Source organism: Bombina bombina, chromosome 6, assembly GCF_027579735.1.
Source record: "Bombina bombina isolate aBomBom1 chromosome 6, aBomBom1.pri, whole genome shotgun sequence".
Lineage (NCBI taxonomy): Eukaryota > Metazoa > Chordata > Amphibia > Anura > Bombinatoridae > Bombina > Bombina bombina.
In genome coordinates this window covers 507,118,723-507,144,261 of record NC_069504.1, presented here as the reverse complement: position 1 = coordinate 507,144,261, position 25,539 = coordinate 507,118,723, and the positions used below count along the sequence as shown (strand labels likewise).

At 39.1% G+C, this 25,539-nt stretch overlaps 1 protein-coding gene across 2 annotated transcripts in view; it reads right to left on the bottom strand.

Annotated features, from left to right (window-relative positions):
• Positions 1-25,539, bottom strand: part of PPCDC (phosphopantothenoylcysteine decarboxylase) — a 258,917-nt gene that overhangs the window by 61,221 nt on the left and 172,157 nt on the right. Inside the window, exon 11 of one of the 2 annotated variants that reach the window (XM_053717391.1) lies at positions 22,951-23,078. The exons of the other annotated variant lie outside the window; for it this stretch is intronic. Coding sequence (XP_053573366.1) covers positions 22,977-23,078 — 102 coding nt within the window. The 3' untranslated portion in view covers positions 22,951-22,976. Of the gene's footprint in view, positions 1-22,950; positions 23,079-25,539 lie in introns of those variants that run through there. 2 annotated transcript variants of the gene reach the window in all.

The window sequence follows — 25,539 nt, the reverse complement described above, 5'->3', positions numbered from 1 at the left end:
ATTGAATAATAAAAAACTACAGTTAAACACTAAAAAACTCTAAGCCATCTCCGTGGAGATGTTGCCTGTACAACGGCAAAGAGAATGACTGGGGTAGGCGGAGCCTAGGAGGGATCATGTGACCAGCTTTGCTGGGCTCTTTGCCATTTCCTGTTGGGGAAGAGAATATCCCACAAGTAAGGATGACGCCGTGGACCGGACACACCTATGTTGGAGAAAACATGTTTACGTAGTGTTCTTTTAGAAGCATAATAGAAGTTTGAATTGTTTCATGATTTAAATGTCCTTTTAAGTGAGTTATGGTTCTATTTTTAAGGGGCCAAATAAAGCAATTCTTTCCTGAATACATATAACACATGAGGTAAAGGTGCACATGAAATCCCTGTATTATCTATTATAATTCAGCATGTTTAATTCCGATGAGACAGTAATGTTTATGCCACAGCATAGTCATTGCATGAATTCCTCCACCATTTTACAGTGTCAAAATGTAACTGTTCTTCTCTAGTAAAAGCAATGTAATTACTGTGTTGTAAGTGCTGAATTATTTTAGAAAGTGTAATTGTTTTATCAAAGTGTAGATGACTCAGCTTAAAAAAATAAATTTAAAAATATATTTAGCATTTAAAAAGATTTGCTTTTTTATAGTGTTGAGATGTTTAGGACTATGAATAATTAATGATAATTATTATTGAATATTAATATTTGATCCCAATTAATAATAACTAAGTTCTAACAGGTGTAATATTATACATGCAAGGAATATAATTATTCAGTTTGACAGATAAATTGTGAGGAAAGCTATAAACTATATATAAAATAATTCATTTATATATGAAATTTCCCTTTTGGATATACATTTTTTCTATAGCCAAACCAGACCTAATTGTCAATGGGCCTGAAATAGACTTCATTATCCCAACCTCCTGCTGTTAAGATACACACAGGCTAGGATATCTAAAAAGAACAAATTAAATACATTTGCTCAAACTAACTTCTGATAACCTTTGTCACACTGTCTTCTAAGATTGGAATCTCCAAATGAAATTATCTTCATAAACTTCCTACCAGATCACAGGACCCCTGTGGTGAGAAAGATATGGAGTCTCCAGATAATACATATACTCAGGTCTACAGATAAATACTTGTAGAATTACAGGAACTAGCTCATTTTCACACTGGTGTATATTTAAACAAGAAAATAAAACACTATACTTCCTACACAATTCTGTCTGGAAGAAAATACGACATATGCAAGCATATAAAAAAACTTAAATTATGCTTACCTTATAATTTTCTTTTCTTCAGATGGAAAGAGTCCACAGTTGCATTCATTACTTTTGGGAATTTAGAACCTGGCCACCAGGAGGAGGCAAAGACACCCCAGCCAAAGGCATAAATACTCCTCCCACTTCCCTCATTCCCCAGTCATTGTGTCGAGGAACAAGGAACAGTAGAAGTAATATCAGGGTGATGTGCCAGAAGAACAAAAATAACAGACACCCCACATAAAAAATACGGGCGGGGAGCTGTGGACTCTTTCCATCTGAATTAAAGAAAATGATCAGGTAAGCATAATTTAAGTTTTTCTTCATAAATGGAAAGAGTCCACAGCTGTATTCATTACTTTTGGGAAAACAATACCCAAGCTATAGAGGACACTGAATGCAAAAACGGTAGGGTACAAGAGGCGGCCCATTCTAAGGGCACATGGCCTGAAAAATCCTACATAACAAAATCCTGCTTCGTCCGAATCCGAGAACAACTTTGAAAAAAAAAAAGAAAAAGGCCCAAGGACACTGACTTACAGTTAGTCCACAGTCTTGCTAGAGACCGCAGGAACTAGACTCGACTGAGTCAACAGCCTCCAAGAGACACCGTCCCCAGCAGTCGGTCTCCAAACAAAACACCCCTTACTAAAGAAAGGGAACAAACTACCGTATCCTTCCACAAAAAGAAAAGGCACGGAGAAAACAGAATTGTATTTGTAAATCGCGGCTAATCCTCCTTAAGGGACTCAAGGCGCTGCTCATTTTATCAACATCGAAAGCAGGAAAGGCTGAGTAGACCTCGCCGGGGATCGAACTTGCAACCATCGGTTTGCTACAGTGCAGCGTAGCCACAGTGCATCAGTATGCTGAGCTAGCTTCCAGCTAGCATAAGGAACTCCAGAAAAAAACAACCTAAAAAGGGCATATAAACAAGGGGAGGCAACGCCCAGACACCAGAAATACAGAAACCAACAACACCTGAAGCAAAAACACTGCACGCTGCAGTCATCAAAAAATGACTCTGAAACTTAAATACTTGCAGGGCAAGTAGAAAACAGCTGAAGATAGAATCCTTCAGATTGCTAAGTATCCACTAACCAGCGGATAACGTCGCAGGCTATCTAAGAGCCGCCAGTCCCTCCCACAAATCTTGAATGTGGAGAAAGGAGAAACCTCAAAAACATAATTTATGTAAGAACTTACCTGATAAATTCATTTCTTTCATATTGGCAAGAGTCCATGAGCTAGTGACATATGGGATATACAATCCTACCAGGAGGGGCAAAGTTTCCCAAACCTCAAAATACTTATAAATACACCCCTCACCACACCCACAATTCAGTTTAACGAATAGCCAAGCAGTGGGGTGATAAAGAAAGTAGAAAGCATCAACAAAGGGAAATTTGGAAATAATTGTGCTTTATACAAAAAATCATAACCACCAAAAAAAGGGTGGGCCTCATGGACTCTTGCCAATATGAAAGAAATGAATTTATCAGGTAAGTTCTTACATAAATTATGTTTTCTTTCATGTAATTGGCAAGAGTCCATGAGCTAGTGACATATGGGATATCAATACCCAAAATGTGGAATCTTCCACTCAAAAGTCACTAGAGAGGGAGGGAATAAAAATAAAAACGTCCATATTCCGCTGAAAAAATTAATCCACAACCCAAAACAAAAATAAGTTTATTTCATCTTTGAAAGAAAAAAACTTAAATCAAAAGCAGAAGAATCAAACTGAAACAGCTGCCTGAAGAACTTTTCTACCAAAAACTGCTTCCGAAGAAGCAAATACATCAAAACGGTAGAATTTAGTAAATGTATGCAAAGAGGACCAAGTCGCCGCTTTTCAAATCTGATCAACTGAAGCTTCATTCTTAAAAGCCCACAAAGTGGAAACTGGTCTAGTAGAATGAGCAGTAATTCTCTGAGGCGGGGCCTGACCCGACTCCAAATAAGCTTGATGAATCAAAAGTTTCAACCAAGAAGCCAAGGAACTAGCAGAAGCCTTCTGACCTTTCCTAGGACCAGAAAATAAAACAGACTGGAAGTCTTCCTGAAATATTTAGTAGCTTCCACATAATATTTCAAAGCTCTTACCACATCCAAAGAATGTAAGGATCTCTCCAAAGAATTCTTAGGATTAGGACATAAGGAAGGGACAACAATTTCTCTACTAATGTTGTTAGAATTCACAACCTTAGGTAAAAATTGAAAAGAAGTCCGCAAAACTGCCTTATCCTGATGAAAAAACAGAAAAGGAGACTCACAAGAAAAGAGCAGATAGCTCAGAAACTCTTCTAGCAGAAGAGATAGCCAAAAGGAACAACACTTTCCAGGAAAGTAGTTTAATGTCCAAAGAATGCATAGGCTCAAATTGGAGGAGCCTGTAACACCTTCAGAACCAAATTAAGACTCCAAGGAGGAGAAATTGATTTAATGACAGGCTTAATACGAACTAAAGCCTGTACAAAACAGTGAATATCAGGAAGTATAGCAATCTTTCTGTGAAATAAGACAGAAAGAGCGGAGATTTGTCCTTTCAAGGAACTTGCAGACAAACCCTTATCCAAACCATCCTGAAGGAACTGTAAAATTCTAGGAATTCTAAAAGAATGCCAGGAGAATTTATGAGAAGAACACCATGAAATGTAAGTCTTCCAAACTCTATAATAAATCTTTCTAGAGACAGATTTACGAGCTTGTAACATAGTATTAATCACTGAGTCAGAGAAACCTCTATGACTTAGAACTAAGCGTTCAATTTCCACACCTTCAAATTTAATGATTTGAGATCCTGATGGAAAAACGGACCTTGAGATAGTAGGTCCGGCCGTAACGGAAGTGGCCAAGGTGGGCAACTGGACATTTGCACCAGATCCGCATACCAAAACCTGTGTGGCCATGCTGGAGCCACCAGTAACACAAAAGACTGTTCCATGATGATTCTGGAGATCACTCTTGGAAGGAGAACTAGAGGCGGGAAGATGTAAGCAGGATGATAACACCAAGGAAGTGTCAGTGCATCCACTGCTTCCGCCTGAACATCCCTGGACCTGGACAGGTATCTGGGAAGTTTCTTGTTTAGATGAGAGGCCATGAGATCTATCTCTGGAAGACCCCACATCTGAACAATCTGAGAAAACACATCTGGATGGAGAGACCACTCCCCTGGATGTAAAGTCTGGCGGCTGAGATAATCCGCCTCCCAATTGTCTACACCTGGGATATGCACCGCAGAGATTAGACAGGAGCTGGATTCCGCCCAAGCAAGTATCCGAGATACTTCTTTCATAGCGTGGGGACTGTCAGTCCCACCCTGATGAGTGACATAAGCCACAGTTGTGATATTGTCTGTCTGAAAACAAATGAACGGTTCTCTCTTTAGCAGAGGCCAAAAACTGAAGAGCCCTGAGAATTGCACGGAGTTCTAAAATATTGATTGGTAATCTCGCCTCTTGAGATTTCCAAACCCCTTGTGCTGTCCAGAGATCCCCAAACAGCTCCCCAACCTGAAAGACCCTCGCATCTATTCAGATCAAAGTCCAGGATGGCCGAACAAAAGAGGCCCCTTGAACCAAACGACGGTGATCTATCCACCATGTCAGAGAGTGTCGTACATTGGGATTCAAGGATAATAATTGTGATATCTTTGTATAATCCCTGCACCATTGATTCAGCATGCAAAGCTGTAGAGGTCTCATGTGAAAACGAGCAAAGGGGATCGCGTTCGATGCTGCAGTCATGAGACCTAAAACTTCCATGCACATAGCCACTGAAGGGAATGACTGAGACTGAAGGTGCCGGCATGCTGCGACCAATTTTAAACGTCTCTTGTCTGTTAGAGACAGAGTCATGGACACTGAATCTATCTGGAAACCTAAAAAGGTGACCCTTGTAAATTGATCCTCCAACCATTTTTCCGAAGAAACAACACTAGTTGATTTGTGTGAGATTCTGCAGTATGTAAAGACTGAGCTAGTACCAAGATATCGTCCAAATAAGGGAAACACCCGCAATACCCTGTTCTCTGATTACAGATAGTAGGGCACCCAGAACCTTTGAAAAGATTCTTGGGAGCTGTTGCTAGGCCAAATGGAAGAGCAACAAATTGGTAATGTTTGTCTAGAAAAGAGAATCTCAGAAACTGATAGTGTTCTGGATGAATCGGAATATGAAGGTATGCATCTTGCAAGTCTATTGTGGACATATAATGTCCTTGCTGAACAAAAGGCAGAATAGTCCTTATAGTCACCATCTTGAAAGTTGGTACTCTTACATAACGATTCAAATTTTTTCAGATCCAGAACTGGTCTGAACAAATTTTCTTTCTTTGGTACAATGAATAGGTTTGAATAAAACCCCAAAACCTTGTTCCTGAGGAGGAACTGGCATGATTACCCCTGAAGACTCCAGGTCTGAAACAAACTTCAGAAAAGCCTGAGCTTTTTACTTGATTTACAGGAATGCGTGAGAGAAAAAATCTTCTCACAGGAGGTCTTACTTTGAATCCTATTCGATACCCTTGAGAGACAATGCTCTGAATCCAATGATTTTGGACAGATTTTATCAAAAATCCTTGAAAAACCTTAATCTGCCCCCTACCAGCTGAGCTGGGAATGAGGGCTGCACCTTCATGCGGACTTAGGGGCAGACTTTGGTTTCCTAAATTGCTTGGATTTATTCCAATTTGAGGAAGGCTTCCAACTGGAAGCAGATTCCTTGGAAGAGGATTGAGTTTTTGTTCCTTATTCTGACGAAAGGAATGAAAACGGTTAGAAGCCTTAGATTTACCCTTAGGTTTTTTATCCTGAGGCAAAAAAACTCCTTTTCCTCCAGTGATAGTTGAAATAATAGAATCCAACTGAGAACCAAATAAATTATTACCTTGGAAAGAAAGAGATAGTAATCTAGATTTAGATGTCATATCAGCATTCCAAGATTTAAGCCACAAAGCTCTTCTAGCTAATACAGCTAAAGACATGGATCTAACATCAATTTTGATAATATCAAAAATGGCATCACAAATAAAATTATTAGCATGTTGCAGTAAGCGAGTAATGCTAGATATGTCAGGATCCAATTCTCGTTGCGCTAAATTCTCCAACCAAAAGTTGAGGCAGCCGCAAGCCAAAGAAATAGCAGGTCTGAGAAGATGACCTGAATATAAATAGAAAAATATAAAAAATAATCAGTGCGCCAACGGTCAAATGACTGCTATATGTATATAAAAAAAGTGTTTATCTAAATAAGTGACTATCATAAAACAATTACTAAGAGACTGGAACCAGATGTGATAGCTCCTATGCAGATAAATAAAGGAAAATATAGTAATAATACGTTAATATTACGTTATAGAAAACTCATTAACGAATAAGTTGATATAGCAATGAAATACAAAGTATGAGTCATATAGTAGACAAGATGTTATTTGAGGTGTATAAATGAGACAGTCCCAAACACAAAGTCCTAATATATTCGAATGTATTAGGGATAATATCCAAGTCACAGGTGGCAAGGGGCTTCTTCAAACGATCCCTGTTGTGACCCAGGGCGAGTAACTAGATAGATAATGAGATAAAAGAAGGCGCTAATTTTTTTTTTTTTAAATAAATAAGACTTTAATGGCACAACGTTTCTCGGTCTGTACGTGACCGTTTCCTCAGGTGCAAAAGTGTATAATAAAAACACAAACAGCCACGAACTTATACATTCTCAGCACGGCGTCCGTCTATTGCACACCGCGCATGTACGTAGGTTTGTCCGTACACTGGGAGTTCCATTTACGTCACTTAACCAATAAGGTGCTTGTAGTAAAACACACCTCACTAGTTCCGTAAATCATAGGTTTATACAACTAACCAATGCGGGTGCTTGCAGTAAACCGACCTCTCTATTGTATATTCACGGTAAAGTTGTTGTTTGCAGTGTAGTGAAGAGCCACAATCGGCCCAAATTAACTATGGTTGTGGTGTCTAATATCGATGTATAAAAACTACCAGATCGGACATACCTACTGTTGTAAGGCAAAATAAATGTGATACAATCCTTAAAAAGACCAATAACTCATGGAATCATAACAAATAATACAATATAAAAGTAAAGTTAAAAATAGATATACAAATACATAGTATAAAATAAAAACCAATAATGTGGCTACATCTAAAATATTGCATGAAAGTATAAAGCTTTACATGTCACTAAAAGTCAAAAACAATCGCATTAATAATAAAAAATATTTTTTTTTAAATATTTGTACTATATATTATTCAAAATGCATGTTACGTCCTCTTAGAGGGGTGCAAAAGGACTAACAAGATTGTGTTTTTGGTATTGAAATTAAAATCCCTATATAGCCTCAACTACTAAATGTCAATGTTAAAATAGATGACCGTCCCGAAGACGTGCTGATAACCAGCTTATGGCTGCTATAAAGTCCCCAAGATAGTGTGGATGATAGAGATATATTGATATTAAATCCCTCTATAGCCTAAACTACTGTATGTTAATATAAAACTAGATGCCCGTCCCGAAAAAGTGCTCCTAAACAGCTTGTGGCTGGTATAAAAACCCCATTTGATGGGGTCCATGGGCTACAGTGGTGATCCTTATTCCTGTTAATGTGCGAAATACATCGCTTACATAAATCTTGTATATAAGATGGAACATTATACTATAAATAACCAAAGAATGTCAATGTGGTTCAAGGATACACAAATGTGAGTGGATAGTACACAACAAGCGAAACTCAAGCTAACCCCACATACTGATGAGGATGTTGGATCTAGAATGTATTGCAATAAATTATACGATTAACAATTTGTCGTAGTCAAAATTGTAAATAAAGGGTATCTACATCTATATAGATATAACTCAATTAGGAGGTTAAGCCTCCTGTCTACCTTATAAGGGACCAACAGTGTATGTAAACTCTCTAATGGTCTTGCAAAGGGATAAGTTTGCAAGGATTCGGAAATGTAAACACATATAATATACACACCTTGTTATGTAATAAGTTAATCCAAATAGATGGCCTCAAAAGGGTCTGTATGTTGGATGTCATGAGCAGACAGTTGACAATGATAAATGGGACTTAATATGCAATAATTAGTTGAAAGCAGCCATGTCGATATTTGCATTTAAGCCGCCAGGAGACAAGGTGCGCAGCTTCCAAATCCAAAAAGTCTCCCTTTGTCTTAAATGCAGATATCTGTTCCTACCCCATTTGGGGTTCACTTCTTTTATCTCATTATCTATCTGAATATAAATAGGCCTTCTTTAGATAGGATTCAAGCTTCCTATCTAAAGGATCCTTAAAGGAAGTACTATCTTAGATAGGAATAGTGGTACGTTTAGCAAGAGTAGAAATAGCCCCATCAGCTTTGGGGATTTTTTCCCAAAACTCTATAGATTTTGCTGGTAAAGGATACAATTTTTTAAACCTTGAAGAAGGAATAAAAGAAGTACCTGGCTTATTCCATTCCCTAGAAATCATATCAGAAATAGCCTCAGGAATAGGAAAAACCCCTGGGGAAACCACAGGAGGTTTAAACACAGCATTTAAACGTTTATTAGACTGAACGTCAATAGGACTGGTTACCTCAATATCCAAAGTAATTAACACTTACTTTAATAAAGAATGCATATACTCTATTTTGAATAAATAAGTAGATTTGTCAGTGTCAATGTCTGAGGAAGGATCTTCTGAATCAGATAGATCCTCATCAGAAGAGGATAAATTATTATGTTGCTGGTCATTTGAAATTTCATCAGCTAAATGAGAAGTTTTAAAAGACCTTTTACGTTTTATTAGAAGGAGGAAATGCAGACAAAGCCTTCAGAATAGAATCAGAAACAAATTCTTTAAAATTTCAGGTATAATCATGTACATTAGAAGTTGAAGGAACTGCAACTGGCAATGTACTGTTACTGATGGAAACACTATCTGCATGTAAAAGTTTATCATGACAACTATTACAAATGACATTTGGTGGAATAATTTTCTACAACTTTTACAACAAATGCACTTAGCTTTGGTAGAACCGATGTCAGGCAGCAATGTTCCAGCAGAAACTTCTGAGGCAGGATCAGATTGGGACATCTTGCTCAATGTAAGAGAAAAAAACAACATATAAAGCAAAATTATCTATTTCCTTATATGACAGTTTCAGGAATGGGAAAAAATAGAAAAGCATAGGCCTCTGATAGAGAAAAAAGCAAGAGGCAAACATCAATGGGGTATTGAAATAATGAAAAAAAATTTGGCGCCAAAAAAATAACCGGAAATGACACACTCGCGTCACCCAATTACGCCGCCGCGTGAAAGGTCTCGGCGTCACGTATGACGCCGAAATGACGAAGTTTGCGTCATAAATGTCTTTTTTCCGCGCCAAAAAAAAATTTGCACCAAGATTGACGCAATAAAGTTTAGCATTTGACGCACCCGCAGGCCTAATACCCGTAATAGCAAGAAGTAGTCAATTGAAAAAAAGACTAAAACCCCAGGTAAGAAATAAATTTCTTAAAATGTTTAAATTCCCCAAATATGAAACTGACAGTCTGCACAAGGAAATACATGAACCTGACTCATGGCAAATATAAGTACAATACATATATTTAGAACTTTATATAAATGCATAAAGTGCCAAACCATAGCTGAGGTGTCTTAAGTAATAAAAAACATACTTACCAAAAGACACCCATCCACATATAGCAGATAGCCAAACCAGTACTAAAACAGTTATTAGTAGAGGTAATGTAAATTGAGAGTATATCGTCAATCTGAAAAGGGAGGTAGGAGATGAATCTCTACGACCGATAACAGAGAACCTATGAAATAGACCCCCGTTAGGGAAATCTATCGTATTCAAATAAGTGATACTCCCTTCACGTCCCTCTGACATTCGCTGTACTCTGAGAGGAATCGGGCTTCAACAATGCTGGGAAGCGCATATCAACGGTAGAAATTTTAGCACAAACTTACTTCACCACCTCCATAGGAGGCAAAGTTTGTAAAACTGAATTGTGGGTGTGGTAGGTGAGGGGTGATTTATAGGCATTTTGAGGTTTGGGAAACTTTGCCCCTCCTGGTAGGATTGTATATCCCATGTCACTAGCTCATGGACTCTTGCCAATTACATGAAAGAAAAGGCTTACTGTACCTCAAATGCTCAGTGGATGAATAGCAGAGCAACAGATCTCAGATCCTGCTCCAACACCGGACCAGCCCAATGCGACAAACATGTCCTGATAGACAGGGGGACAGAAAGACCCTGACCACAAGCCCCCAGGGAATGGAAGAAAAAAAGTGGGGGACTCACACCACCCCAACAGAGCTCGGGTGCCAACCCAATCCGCTCCTCCAAAATAAGGCACTCCCAAGGAGAACCCCCTAGGACCCGGAACAGAGAAAATAATATCATCATCATCATCTAATATTTATATAGCGACTTTCTCCCAGTGGGACTCAAAGCGCTTAGAAAAGTGCAATAGATCCGTAGGAAGACCTGAATGAAGGACCTAAATCCCTCCAAGTCTCCAACCCACAACGGGAAGAAACACTCTAGTTCCCCAAAAATTTAGAAACGATTGACTTGTCGCTGCGGATCTCAATGGGGATTCTATTTCTCTCAAGACGAGTTCCCTACCATCAACTCTTACTACGCATGCAGGTAACCCAAACGCTACTTATCCTTTCTAGGGAGTGTGGCCATTTCCCACCAGAGGTTACGTCACTTTTCCGCATGGCCATATCTTTGGCGCTTTTGCACCTCCCGGTAGTGGTTGCTTACATATTGTCCGTGTTTCTTTAACTGGGGCTCGTCAGGCGTGGGATCGCCTGGTCCAGTTCAGCCTTCCAGGGGAGCGATGTTTTCTTTTGTCCCGGCGGAGGTATGTTGTGCCTTTCGTTATAGATCGGTACGCCTTTGTGTCCTAATAAGGCACGTTTTTGGCGTTGCTGGAGGATCCCACTCTTAATGGGCTGGTCCTGCGGGTCTGTCCATTCTTCCTGGGCGATAACCAACGGGTTGCCTTATCTTTTATTTTCATCCGGTGAGGATGATTTTTATTTGGTTTAAAGCTCATGTTGTGGTGTGATGTTTTCTTCAAGAACTTTCCTCTCTGGAATTGATACTTGCAATTTTGTGGTCGCTCTGTTTACAAAAGTCTGTCTGACTGTTCTTTATCCCTCCATCATCGGGGAGACTCTATGTGGCCTTGACAGTGCTGGGGCCCTTGGTTTCAGGCTGGTCCTGACTGGGTACAAATCCTTCTGTCTTTGAGGCCTAGTTCAGACACGTGGCACCTTTTTATGTCCAGTGAGGGTGCCTAGTGATCACAATATGATTATCTTGTTTTACAAGCTTCAACTAGCATCATGAGAGGACTTGAGGGTCCGTGGTTGCTTAGGGGCATGGGGGATTGGTTCAGTCCTCATTCGCCTTTCAATCTAGTGGGCCGGGACATACAGTTGAGATCCGCGGCGGACATGCTCAGGTTCTAAATTCCCAAAAGTAATGAATGCAGCTGTGGACTCTTTCCATTTAATGAAGAAAATGGTTGTTTCCATGAAATAACTTGAGTATAGAATATTCATGTAGTTGATATACATCAGTGCGTGTATAAATATACCTATATATAAGTCTAGGAAATTCTGAGGACTAGCACACTATACTAAATATGAAATGGCTCATATGTGTAAACTATACTTATAATGGTGCTAAACCATTGTGATGAACCCTAAAATAATGATGAATTAGGTTTAGAATAAATTACATGTATCTGATGTACTAATGTATAGAGGTTTCTAAAATAGCTAATACATACCTGTGGGAAATAAATTATACTCCAATTTAATAATCATAGATAGTTTTATACACTCAAATATTATTAAGGAATGTGCACAAATAACTGAATATCATTATATCAGATGGTCAATAAGACAGATATATACATATAATAATTATAACAGACTTCCACCTATGCTAACATGGATATAAATATAACTATTAAGCATGGTAAAATATAAAATCAAATAAAAAAACAGCTATAACGACTACCAATATTAATTGTAATTTATCAATTGCCAATTATAAATATAGCACCCTGGAGATATAACATAGGGAATTGTATGGGAACATACATTAAATATGTATGTGTGTATATTATATATATATATATATATATATATATATATATATATATATATATATAATTATAATTATACACATATCTAACATTAAGGATATATAAATATATATATTCAGTTCAATAAAATAGCCATATAACTATGAGATCATAAGTGTATTAAACACTTTATGAAAATATCTCAGAAAAATAAACTCCCAGACAGGTGCAGCGCCCACCAATGGCCAAACTTGGGTAATGCAGCTAAAGGTATTTAACTTTAAAAAGGGACAGTATACTATAATATTGTTTTTTCCCTTAAAGGGACAGTTCACCCAAAAAAAAACTTTTCTTCCCCTTTAAATTATTCCAATGATCCTTTTTACCTTGCTAGAGTGTATTAAAATTGGTTTGCAAGTAGCTTCTTTACTCATATTTCAGCATTTGAAAATAGCTGTATTAGCTTGTGGGTTTCCCAACTATACTGAAAATTTTGACTACTTGGCGTATATGCTATTGACAAGCCTAAGTAAACACAGCCAGTAGAAGAGATTACACCCTCAGTGGGGGCATGATAGTTAAGTAATAAAATTATAATTTTCCATGTTCTCTCTATGTATTGAGCTTTGGTGTTCCAGACAAATATAAGATAAGGGAAGCAAGTCTGTGTACATGAAAGTGATAACATAATGAGATCTGATATTACCTGAAGCTCAACCCATTGTAATAGGCTGTGGTTTCAAAGCACAAAACCAGCTACTTCAGATACACAAATAAAACCCGAAAATGCAATTTCTCTCAAATATTTTATACTCTGCAGTTGGTATAACAAGTAATTTAAAAACATAATTTAATGCTTACCTGATAAATTCCTTTCTCCTGTAGTGTGGTCAGTCCACGGTCATCATTACTTTCTGGGATATTAAACTCCTCTCCCAACAGGAAAGTGCAAGAGGATCACCCAGCAGAGCTGCTATATAGCTCCTCCCCTCTACGTCACACCCAGTCATTCGACCGAGAACCAACGAGAAAGGAGAAGCCAAAGGGGTGCAGTGGTGACTGGAGTATAATTTTAAAAATTAGACCTGCCATAAAAACAGGGCGGGGCCGTGGACTGACCACACTACAGGAGAAAGGAATTTATCAGGTAAGCATAAATTATGTTTTCCTGTTTAGAGTGTTGGTCAGTCCACGGGTCATCATTACTTCTGGGATACCAATAACCAAAGCTAAAGTACACGGATGACGGGAGGGACAGGGCAGGATCTTTATACGGAAGGGACCACTGCCTTAAGAGAACCTTTCTCCCAAAAACAGCCTCCGAAGATGCCAAAAGTGTCAAATTTGTAAAATTGGAAAAAGTATGAAGAGAAGACCAAGTTGCAGCCTTGCAAATTCTGTTTCAACAGAAGCCTCATTTTAAAGTGCCCAAGTGGAAGCCACAGCTCTAGTAGAAATGACTGTAATTCTTTCAGGAGGCTGCTGTCCCAGCAGTCTCATAAGCTAAACGTATTATGCTACGAAGCCCAAAAAGAGAGAGAGGTAGCAGAAGCTTTTTGACCTCTCCTCTGACCAGAAATAAAACGACAAACAGGGAAGAGACGTTTGTCGAAAATCCTTAGTTGCCTGTAGATGAAATTTCAGGGGCACGGACACATCTAGATTGTGTAGAAGACGTTCTTCTTCGAAGAAGGGATTAGGACACAAAGATGGAAACAACTATCTCTTGATTGATATTCCTGTTAGTGACCTACCTTAGGTAAGAACCCTGTTTAGTACGCAGAACTACCTTGTCTGAATGAAAAATCAGATAAGGGAGAATCACAATGTAAGGCAGATAACTCAGAGACTCTTCGAGCCGAGGAAATAGCCATTAAAAACAGAACTTTCCAAGATAACAATTTGATATCAATGGAATGAAGGGGTTCAAACGGAACACCCTGTAAAACATTAAGAACTAAGTTCAAACTCCATGGTGGAGCAACAGTTTTAAACACAGGCTTAATCCTGGCCAAAGCCTGACAAAAAGCCTGAACGTCTGGAACCTCTGACAGACGTTTGTGTAAAAGAATGGACAGAGCTGAAATCTGTCCCTTTAAGGAACTAGCGGATAAACCCTTTTCTAAACCTTCTTGTAGAAAAGACAATATCCTAGGAATCCTAACCTTACTCCATGAGTAACTTTTGGATTCGCACCAAAACAAGTATTTACGCCATATTTTATGGTAAATCTTTCTGGTAACAGGCTTCCTAGCCTGTATTAAGGTATCAATTACTGACTCAGAAAAACCACGTTTTGATAAAATCAAGCGTTCAATTTCCAAGCAGTCAGCTTCAGAGAAATTAGATTTTGATGTTTGAAGGGACCCTGGATCAGAAGGTCCTGTCTCAGAGGCAGAGACCAAGGTGGACAGGATGACATGTCCACTAGATCTGCATACCAAGTCCTGCGTGGCCACGCAGGCGCTATTAGAATCACCAATGCTCCCTCCTGTTTGATTCTGGCAATCAATCGAGGAAGCATCGGGAAGGGTGGAAACACATAAGCCATCCCGAAGGTCCAAGGTGCTGTCAAGGCATCTATCAGGACCGCTCCCGGATCCCTGGATCTGGACCCGTAACAAGGAAGCTTGGCGTTCTGTCGAGACGCCATGAGATATATCTCTGGTTTGCCCCAACGTCGAAGTATTTGGGCAAAGAACAGCGGATGAAGCTACAACTCCCACCGGATGAAAAGTCTGACGACTTAGGAAATCCGCCTCCCAGTTCTCCACTCCTGGGATGTGGATTGCTGACAGGTGGCAAGAGTGAGACTCTGCCCAGCGAATTATCTTTGATACTTCCATCATCGCTAGGGAGCTTCTTGTCCCTCCTTGATGGTTGATGTAAGCTACAGTCGTGATGTTGTCCGACTGAAACCTGATGAACCCCCGAGTTGTTAACTGGGGCCAAGCCAGAAGGGCATTGAGAACTGCTCTCAATTCCAGAATGTTTATTGGCAGGAGACTCTCCTCCTGAGTCCATGATCCCTGAGCCTTCAGAGAATTCCAGACAGCGCCCCAACCTAGTAGGCTGGCGTCTGTTGTTACAATTGTCCTATCTGGCCTGCTGAATGGCATCCCCCTGGACAGATGTGGCCGAGAAAGCCACCATAGAAGAGAATTTCTGGTCTCTTGATCCAGATTCAGAGTAGGGGACAAATCTGAGTAATCCCCATTCCACTGACTTAGCATGCACAATTGCAGCGTTCTGAGATGTAGGCGTGCAAAGGGAACTATGTCCATTGCCGCTACCATTAAGCCGATCACCTCCATGCATTGAGCCACTGACGGGTGTTGAATGGAATGAAGGACACGGCATGCATTTTGAAGCTTTGTTAACCTGTCTTCTGTGAGGTAGATCTTCATTTCTACAGAATCTATAAGAGTCCCCAAGAAGGGAACTCTTGTGAGTGGAAAGAGAGAACTCTTCTTTTCGTTCACCTTCCATCCATGCGACCTTAGAAATGCCAGTACTAACTCTGTATGAGACTTGGCAGTTTGAAAGCTTGAAGCTTGTATCAGAATGTCGTCTAGGTACGGAGCTACCGAAATTCCTCGCGGTCTTAGTACCGCCAGAAGAGCACCCAGAACCTTTGTGAAGATTCTTGGAGCCGTAGCCAATCCGAATGGAAGAGCTACAAACTGGTAATGCCTGTCTAGGAAGGCAAACCTTAGATACCGGTAATGATCTTTGTGAATCGGTATGTGAAGGTAAGCATCCTTTAAATCCACTGTGGTCATGTACTGACCCTTTTGGATCATGGGTAGGATTGTCCGAATAGTTTCCATTTTGAACGATGGAACTCTTAGGAATTTGTTTAGGATCTTTAAATCCAAGATTGGCCTGAAGGTTCCCTCTTTTTTGGGAACCACAAACAGATTTGAGTAAAACCCCTGTCCATGTTCCGACCGCGGAACCGGATGGATCACTCCCATTAGTAAAAGATCTTGTACACAGCGTAGAAACGCCTCTTTCTTTATTTGGTTTGTTGACAACCTTGACAGATGAAATCTCCCTTTTGGGGGAGAGGATTTGAAATCCAGAAGATATCCCTGAGATATGATCTCTAACGCCCAGGGATCCTGGACATCTCTTGCCCAAGCCTGGGCGAAGAGAGAAAGTCTGCCCCCCACTAGATCCGTTCCCGGATCGGGGGCCCTCAATTCATGCTGTCTTAGGGGCAGCAGCAGGTTTTCTGGCCTGCTTGCCCTTGTTCCAGGACTGGTTAGGTCTCCAGCCTTGTCTGTAGCGAGCAACAGCTCCTTCCTGTTTTGGAGCAGAGGAAGTTGATGCTGCTCCTGCCTTGAAATTACGAAAGGAACGAAAATTAGACTGTCTAGCCTTAGGTTTGGCTCTGTCTTGAGGCAGGGCATGGCCTTTACCTCCTGTAATGTCAGCGATAATTTCTTTCAAACCGGGCCCGAATAAGGTCTGCCCTTTGAAAGGTATGTTAAGTAATTTAGATTTAGAAGTAACGTCAGCTGACCAGGATTTTAGCCACAGCGCTCTGCGTGCCTGAATGGCGAATCCGGAATTCTTAGCCGTAAGTTTGGTTAAATGTACTACGGCATCTGAAACAAATGAATTAGCTAGCTTAAGTGTTTTAAGCTTGCTTGAAATCTCATCTATAGTTATTGAGTCAAGAGTCTCTTCCAGGGACTCGGACCAAAAAGCGGCCGCGGCCGTGACAGACGCAATACATGCAAGGGGTTGCAATATAAAACCTTGTTGAACAAACATTTTCTTAAGGTAACCCTCTAATTTTTTATCCATTGGATCTGAAAAGGCACAGCTATCCTCCACCGGGATAGTGGTACGCTTAGCCAGAGTAGAAACCGCTCCCTTCACCTTAGGGACCGTCTGCCATAAGTCCCGTGTGGTGGCGTCTATTGGAAACATTTTTCTAAACACAGGAGGGGGGGAAAAGGGTACACCGGGCCTATCCCACTCCTTAGTAATTATCTCTGTAAGCCTCTTAGGTATAGGAAATACGTCAGTACTCGCCGGTACCGCATAGTATCTATCCAGCCTACATAATTTTTCTGGGATTGCAACGGTGTTACAATCATTCAGAGCTGCTAATACCTCCCCTAACAGTACACGGAGGTTTTCGAGCTTAAACTTAAAATTAGAAATGTCTGAATCCATTCTATTGGGATCAGAACCGTCACCTGCAGATTGAAGCTCTCCGTCCTCATATTCTGCATACTGTGACGCAGTATCAGACATGGCCCTATTATTAACAGCGCACTCTGTTCTCACCCCAGAGTGATCACGCTTACCTCTAAGTTCTGGTAATTTAGACAAAACTTCAGTCATAACATTAGCCATATCCTGTAATGTGATTTGTAATGGCCGCCCTGATGTACTCGGCGCTACAATATCACACACCTCCCGAGCGGGAGATGCAGGTACTGACACGTGAGGCAAGTTAGTCGGCATAACTCTCCCCTCGTTGTTTGGTGAATGATGTTCAATTTGTACAGATTGACTTTTATTTAAAGTAGCATCAATGCAATTAGTACATAAATTTCTATTGGGCTCCACTTTGGCTTTAGCACATATAGCACAGAGATATTCCTCTGAGTCAGACATGTTTAACACACTAGCAATTAAACTAGCAAACTTGGAAATACTTTTCAACTTAATTTACAAATAATATGAAAAAACGTACTGTGCCTTTAAGAAGCACAGAAAAAAGGTTATGACAGTTGAGTAACAATAAACCGGAGAAACTATAACATCAAATTCTTTCCGGTAAAAACACAATTTTAGCAAAGGATTGCCCCCATTAGTAATGGATAACTAACCCTGAATAGCAGAAAAAATGTACAGAATATAAACGTTTTTTATCACAGTCAAAGCACAATCTCACAGGTCTGCTGTGAGTGATTACCTCCCTCAAAATAACTTTTGAAGACCCTTGAGCTCTGTAGAGACGAACCGGATCATGCAAGGAAGAAAACAGACTTGTGACTGAATTTTCTGATGCGTAGCAAAAGCGCCAAAATAGGCCCCTCCCCCTCACACACAACAGTGAGGGAGATCAGTAAACTGTCTTAAATTAAATAAAACGACCGCCAAGTGGAAAAAAACAGTGCCCAAAACAATTTTTCACCCAGTACCTCAGATAATTAAACGATTTAACATGCCAGCAAAAACGTTTAACATCAAATAAATGAAATGTCATTAGAAAGCCTGTTGCTAGTCGTTCCCACTGCAAGTTAGGCTAAAGTCTTATGCATACAGTATTATCCCAGTGAAGTGCCATTCCCCAGAATACTGAAGTGTAAATATACATACATGACAGCCTGATACCAGTTGCTACTACTGCATTTAAGGCTGAACTTACATTATATCGGTATTGGCAGTATTTTCTCAGTCAATTCCATTCTCAGAAAATAATATGCTGCTACATACCTCTTTGCAGGTTAACCTGCCCGCTGTCCCCTGATCTGAAGTTTACCTCACTCCTCAGATGGCCGAGAACAGCAAGATGATCTTAACTACGCCGGCTAAAATCATACAAAAACTCAGGTAGATTCTTCTTCAAATTCTACCTGAGAGGGAACAACACACTCCGGTGCTGTTTTAAAATAATAAACTTTTGATTGAAGGTATAAAACTAAGTATAATCACCACAGTCCTCTCACACATCCTATCTATTAGTTGGGTGCAAGAGAATGACTGGGTGTGACTAGAGGGGAGGAGCTATATAGCAGCTCTGCTGGGTGATCCTCTTGCACTTCCTGTTGGGGAGGAGTTAATATCCCAGAAGTAATGATGACCCGTGGACTGACCACACTTAACAGGAGAAATACATTTATGGAAAAACAATTTTACAGTGTACTGTCCCTTTAATGTGTATCCAATTACTTTATTTACCAGCTGCAGAGTATAAAATGTCTGAGATTTACTTTTTTAAGGTTTATTTGTGTATATGAATTAGCTTGTTTTGTGTTTTGAAGCCACAACCTAATACAATGGGTTGAACGTGTAGGTATAATCAGATCTCATTACTGTATCACATTGTGCACATATACCTGCTTCTTTATCTTATATCTGTCCATAAACCAATCACCAATACTTGGAGAGAACAATGGAAAATTAACATTGTATTACCTTATCTCTTCTATAACCCACAGGGATTGTAATTTCTTCTACTGGCTGTGTTAACACAGCTTGGCCTTGAGGCCAAAAACTTTCAGAATGGGTGGGGATACCACAGGCTAAATTAACTATTTCAAATGCCAATATAAGGGTAATGGAAATACTTGTAAACAATTTAATACACTCCAGCAGGTTAAGTCGATCATTGGGAACAAATTAAAGGGGAGAACATTTTTGAGTAAACTGTCCCTTTAAGGAAATTATCTCTCACAAGGTGGGCAAAGCATTAACGAATGAGAGCTGTCGTTCACACCCTGAATGATTTCATTGGATGATGAAGGATGGAGGGAGGAGCTAAGCTAGCAGACAAAAAGCCCTACACTTTCAAAGAAAAGGACATGGATTCACTTTCTGTGAGATTCATACATTGACTTTTTGTGGAGACACAAATCAGACGTCCACTTTTGGGATCACTCTTGTGGAAAGAGAGAGAAAACTTTGTCATTGATTACCTATTGTCCTTTTTCTATATCATGGAATACCCTCCTGTATGACAGTGAAACCCTTGGTGTGAACAGTCTCAGACCTTGCTATCTGTCCATCTGGTAATGTATAATATGAATTAAATATTGTAATAGTCACTGATAGCTAAAGTTCCCTTATAACATTAATGTAACATCTGAGGTTATTGCGATTTAAAAGTATTTTATATTTATAATTTAATCTCTTATAGATCAGTATCTTCTAGATAAGTTATATTTGCATAGAGTTAACTTAAAACTATTGAATAAGCATTGTATAGTTATTACAAAGGAAATATTTATAGTAACTACTGCTGAATTATTTTCATATACTTTAAAACATCTTTAAAAGGATCATATTTGATTTTAATCTCTTTTTATTAATTGATTAATATATATCAGTTTGCTAATGGTATATAAATCTCTCTGGTTAATTAACTGAATTTATATAAGACTATTTTGGTTACATATTTAAACAGTACATCCTGAAAATTCTATTAGACCTATTGAATTTTAGATAAGATTTTGATTGTAATATGTGGCCTATATTTGCTAACCAAACATTGTTAAGTAAGACTTATTGTGAATTTTGTTGATGTTACTGGCTAATTCTAAATTGTTTTAGTAAATTTTGATTGTGATATTTAACATTTAATTAATTTTGGGTTAAGATTTAATTCCTTAAAAATATTGTGTCCATATCCAGGGTAAAAGGCAATTAAATTGAATATAAATTAATTTAAACATTTCTATAGCTTGCTCTATTTTAATATTGTAATAATCAGTCATATATATCTTGTCATAATTGATACCCTGATTACTGCATACATATAGTTTTATATGATCTTCACCTATCAGAACTTAGGTATACATTTTAATTGGGATAAATACTAATATTTAATAACCACCTTATTGTCATTAATTACTGAACATCTCAACATTGTTGTTTTGGAGTGCAGTGCTGAGCTAATATTATTTTGGAGTGCACTGCTGAGATACTAATATATTATTTGGAGGTATTGCTGACTATAATTTTATCATGATTATTTATTAATATTCATAGAATACCCTAATATCTAATTGGAATACACCGCTGAGATGTTCCATAACACTAACAGGTTTAAATATGATCAAATACATAACTGATTTCTTACAATATTATTGGAAAACTAAATCTTGACCCAAAATGAATCAAATGTCAAACATCACAAAATACTAGAACAAAAATGAATAACACAAATGGCTAATTAGTATAATTCAGCTATTAAGTACGAACCATCAATCAACAAGGCTTTTGTTATAACAATTCACTAAAATGATAACATCAAATGTAATGCCTGATCATCAGACCGAGCACAATTAAGAAATCAAATAAATCTAATTAGAAACTTTATGATGATTCATCAACTATCCAGCATTTACAATATAGCTCAAATTAAATATATCCTTAGAACATTTTATAATATTTTTAACAGACCTTTAGTCAAAATGGATAAATTAATTTTCTAGGACAGTTACGTGTAAAACAAACTGAGATATACAATACACTTTAAACCTGTTCCCGACGTAAGGACGTTTCATGCTGTCTTAACTGCGCTGGGCTTTAGCACATTTAGGACGGCATAGTATGTCCTAGCCGTTTGACTGTACTGAAGCCACGGCGCTTCCAGAATGGTATCGCGCCTGGAGGGTGTGCCTAGCATCATTTTCAAAATTTATTTCAATTTGAAGACAAATTAGACTCAACATGAAAGGGTTAATCAGGAAATCGATTTTCCCAGTGTACCAACCAGGAAGCTCTATGAGAATGTTAAATAATCAATGCAACAACAATGAGTACAATATGGCTAAACTATAAATACAATTTCTAAAATACCTTATTACAGAACCCCTTTTTCTTCAATATTACATTTTCTAAAGATAATTGATATTTAGAAGATAATCATCTATGAGATCATAAAGGGACAGTCACCACCAAAATTGTTATGGTTTAAAAAGATAGATAATGCTTTTTCTACCCATTCCCCATCTTTTCACAACCAACATTGTTATATTAAAGGGACATTCTACACCAGAAGTTTTATTGTTTAAAAAGATAGATAATCCCTTTATTACCCATTCCACAGTTTTGCATAACCAACACCATTATATAAATATATTTTTTACCTCATTGATTTCCTTGTATCTAAGCCTCTGCAGACTGCCCCCTTATCTCAGTGCTTTTGACAGACATGTAGTTTAGCCAATCGGTGCAGACTCATAAATAACTCCATGGGAGTGAGCACAATGATATCTATATGAAACACATGAACTAGTACTGTCTAATTGTGAAAAACTTTAAAAAACCTTTGAGCTAAGAGGCTGTTTTCAACGGTTTAGAAATCAGTTTGAGCCTACCTAGGTTTAGCTTTTGAAAAATACCACCAAGGGAACAAAGCAAATTTAATGATAAAAGTCAATTGGAAAGTTGTTTAAAAAATATCTGATTTAAAAGAGTTTGATTTCGACTAGACTGTCCCTTTAATATATAGGTGGCCCTTGGTTTACGTCGGCTCAATTTGCACCGTTTCAGAATAACCTTTTTTTTTTCCAGTCATGTGACTGCTATTGAAAAGCATTGAAAAGCAGCGCACTAATTAAAATAGAGAAGAAAAAAAAACCTTCTAAAAACATGAAGAAAGTGTATCCGTTCAGGAAAATTCTAGGGCTTATTATATAGGCAGAGGCAGTACACTATGCACAACACCTTGGGTAAGTTTAAAACAATGTAGAAATGTTTTCGATATACATTAAAAGTAAAAAATGGAACAAACTCACAGTTGTGTGTAAGACAAGGACTGGAATTACGTCATCTGACGCGTTTCAGGCCGGTTGGCGCTTTCTCAAATATTTTTTTTTTTCTCTATTCATTTAGAGCAGACCACACAGTGTGGATATCCTCACTCTTGTTTTGGATCTCCGAGTGTATAAGCTGCTTCACGCTTTTTGGATGACAGCGTTTAACCTCCAAAGTAAAATATAAGTTAATCAATAACCTACCACTAACCCTACCACTAACCTTTTTTCTCCACTAATTAAAATAGCCAGTAGGTGGAGCTGTCCGCTTGTGTTGCAGCAAATCTTTCTTTCTTTCCATAAGGCAGAGAGAGTCCATTACTTCATTCCTTACTGTTGGGAAATACAACACCTGGCCACCAGGATGAGGAAAAGACACCCCAGCCAAAGGCTTAAATATCCCTCCCACTTCCTCTATCCTACCAGTCATTCTTTGCCTTTCGTCACTACAGGAGGATGGCAGAGAAGTGTCAGAAGATTCTGATAGTCCTTAATGGGTATGTTCTCTTCAAGAAAAGACTGGAGTTTTAAGTAATCATATAACCCAGTCGGTTAGAGTATTGATGAAAGTTAAACTGCTTGCTTTTCCACACTCAGGTCCCTGTTAGAGCATCTCTACAGGGCTGTCACACTTTAGAGGTTGTATATGTTCCACAGCACGAATCCTGGAGGGTAAGTCTGAGTTATTTTATTATAGCAGGGACACCTCAGTAGGATCAAGGGTTAATATCTCCTCAGTGGGAGTTTATTGGGAACAGTTTGGGGAGTTTATAAACTGCATTAACATTTGTGAAGAATGTTTTCAGGGCTCATTTACACTGTACTTTTGGCTGAAACAGGCAGGTTTCACTTTCACTTTGTGAGTTGCGCAGCTCCTAATAGCTTTGCACACTTTTTCATAGCAGGGGAGATCCTGCCTTGCGCATCATGTGACCGGGTGCGGCTTCATTCACTTCCTTACGATCCTGCTGCAGACAGCACTCCCGAGGAGCATTTCTTGACAACTTTTCTGGGTCTAGGAAGTGGTGAGTGCCCCAGTCATTGGTTTTGTAAAGGTGCCTTTCTATATTTAAAAAGTTTATTTTCATATTTTTTTTCTTTCTACTGTGGGATTACATACTCTCTGATAATATGTTAGAAGGTTCCACTCCTTCTGTAGTGATTAATAATACCTGCTTATATTGTGAGGAGGCCGTGGTTTGCCCACCTGCTCAATTTTGTTCCAATTACCTGGGTACTGTTTTAAAGTCTAAGAAGGGAGCTAAGTCTGCTTTTAACCCTAGCGCTATTAGTCGCAAGAGAATACTACCCTTTCTACCCTAACCGCTTCACAAGCTGTTCCCCACGACACAGCTATTTCTCCGTCTGGAGGGGGTCTTTTTCCTGCATACTTTACTGTGCAGTTACATTCGGCAGTGTCCGCTCCCTTGAGTGCCCTACCTATCTCTGGGAAACATAAGAGAAAGGTTAAACACAGTTCTCCTGTTTTAGATTCACCTAATTTTCAAATCGGATTTAGCGAGTATGTCCCAGCTATCCGAGGATGAGTTAACCCCTTTGGCGTCAGAGGGTGAGCTTTCTATTACTAAATCTCCTCCGGTGGAGGAACCATCCTTTAGATTTAAAATTTAACATCTGCGTAGTTAACTAAAGGAGGTGCTGTCTATACTAGAGGTTCAAGAGGCTAAGCTACCTAAGATCCCTAAAAAGGGTTTATGAAGACAGGAAGGTCCCACAAACTTTTCTGGTCCCAGTTTGTATGGCAAACATTATTAGTATCGAATGGGAAAGAATTGGAACATCCTTTTTTCCCTCAGCTACTTTTAAAACAATTGTTCCTGGTTCCTGACTCAATTAGAGCTGTGGGGCTCCATACGTAAGGTGGATGGCGCCATTTAAACGCTAGCCAAGCGTGCTACTATCCCTCTTGAGGATAGCTCTTTCTTTAGAGAACCTATGGATAAGAAGTTGGAAACTTTTCTAAGGAGAATTTTCAAGACTCTGTCAGAACTTATTGAGGTGGAATCTCCCCTCGAGGATATTAAGAAGAGAAATAAAGCTCTAAGAATAGCTAATTCTTTCATCTGTAATGCGAATATGCAGATTATTCACCTGAATGCTAAGGCTTCAGGGTTTGCAGTCCTAGCCCGCAGGGCTCTCTGGTTGAAGTCTTGATCTGCAAATATGACTTCTAAATCTCCTCTCTTCCTTTTAAGAGGAAGATCTTATTCGGACCAGGTCTGGACTCTATCATCTCTACGGTTAATCGAGGGAAAGGTGCCTTCCTACCTCAGGATAAGAAAAACAGACCTAAGGGACGGCAGTCCTCTAATTTTCGTTCCTTTCGTTCGGACAAATCCCAACTATCTCAATCTTTATCCAAACCCGAGCAGCCCAAGAGCACTTTGAAGCCTGCTCAGTCCTGGAACAAGTTCAAACAGACAAAGAAGCCCACTGATAACAAACGGCATGAAGGGGCGGCCCCCAATTCGGGATCGGATCGAGTAGGGGGCAGATTGTTGCTTTTCTCAGATGGTTTCACAAGTGCCTAAACAAATTTCTCAGTGTCCCATCCTTCAAGATGGAGACTATAAGATCAATCCTTCCCCTGGTTCAGGAAGGACAATTTA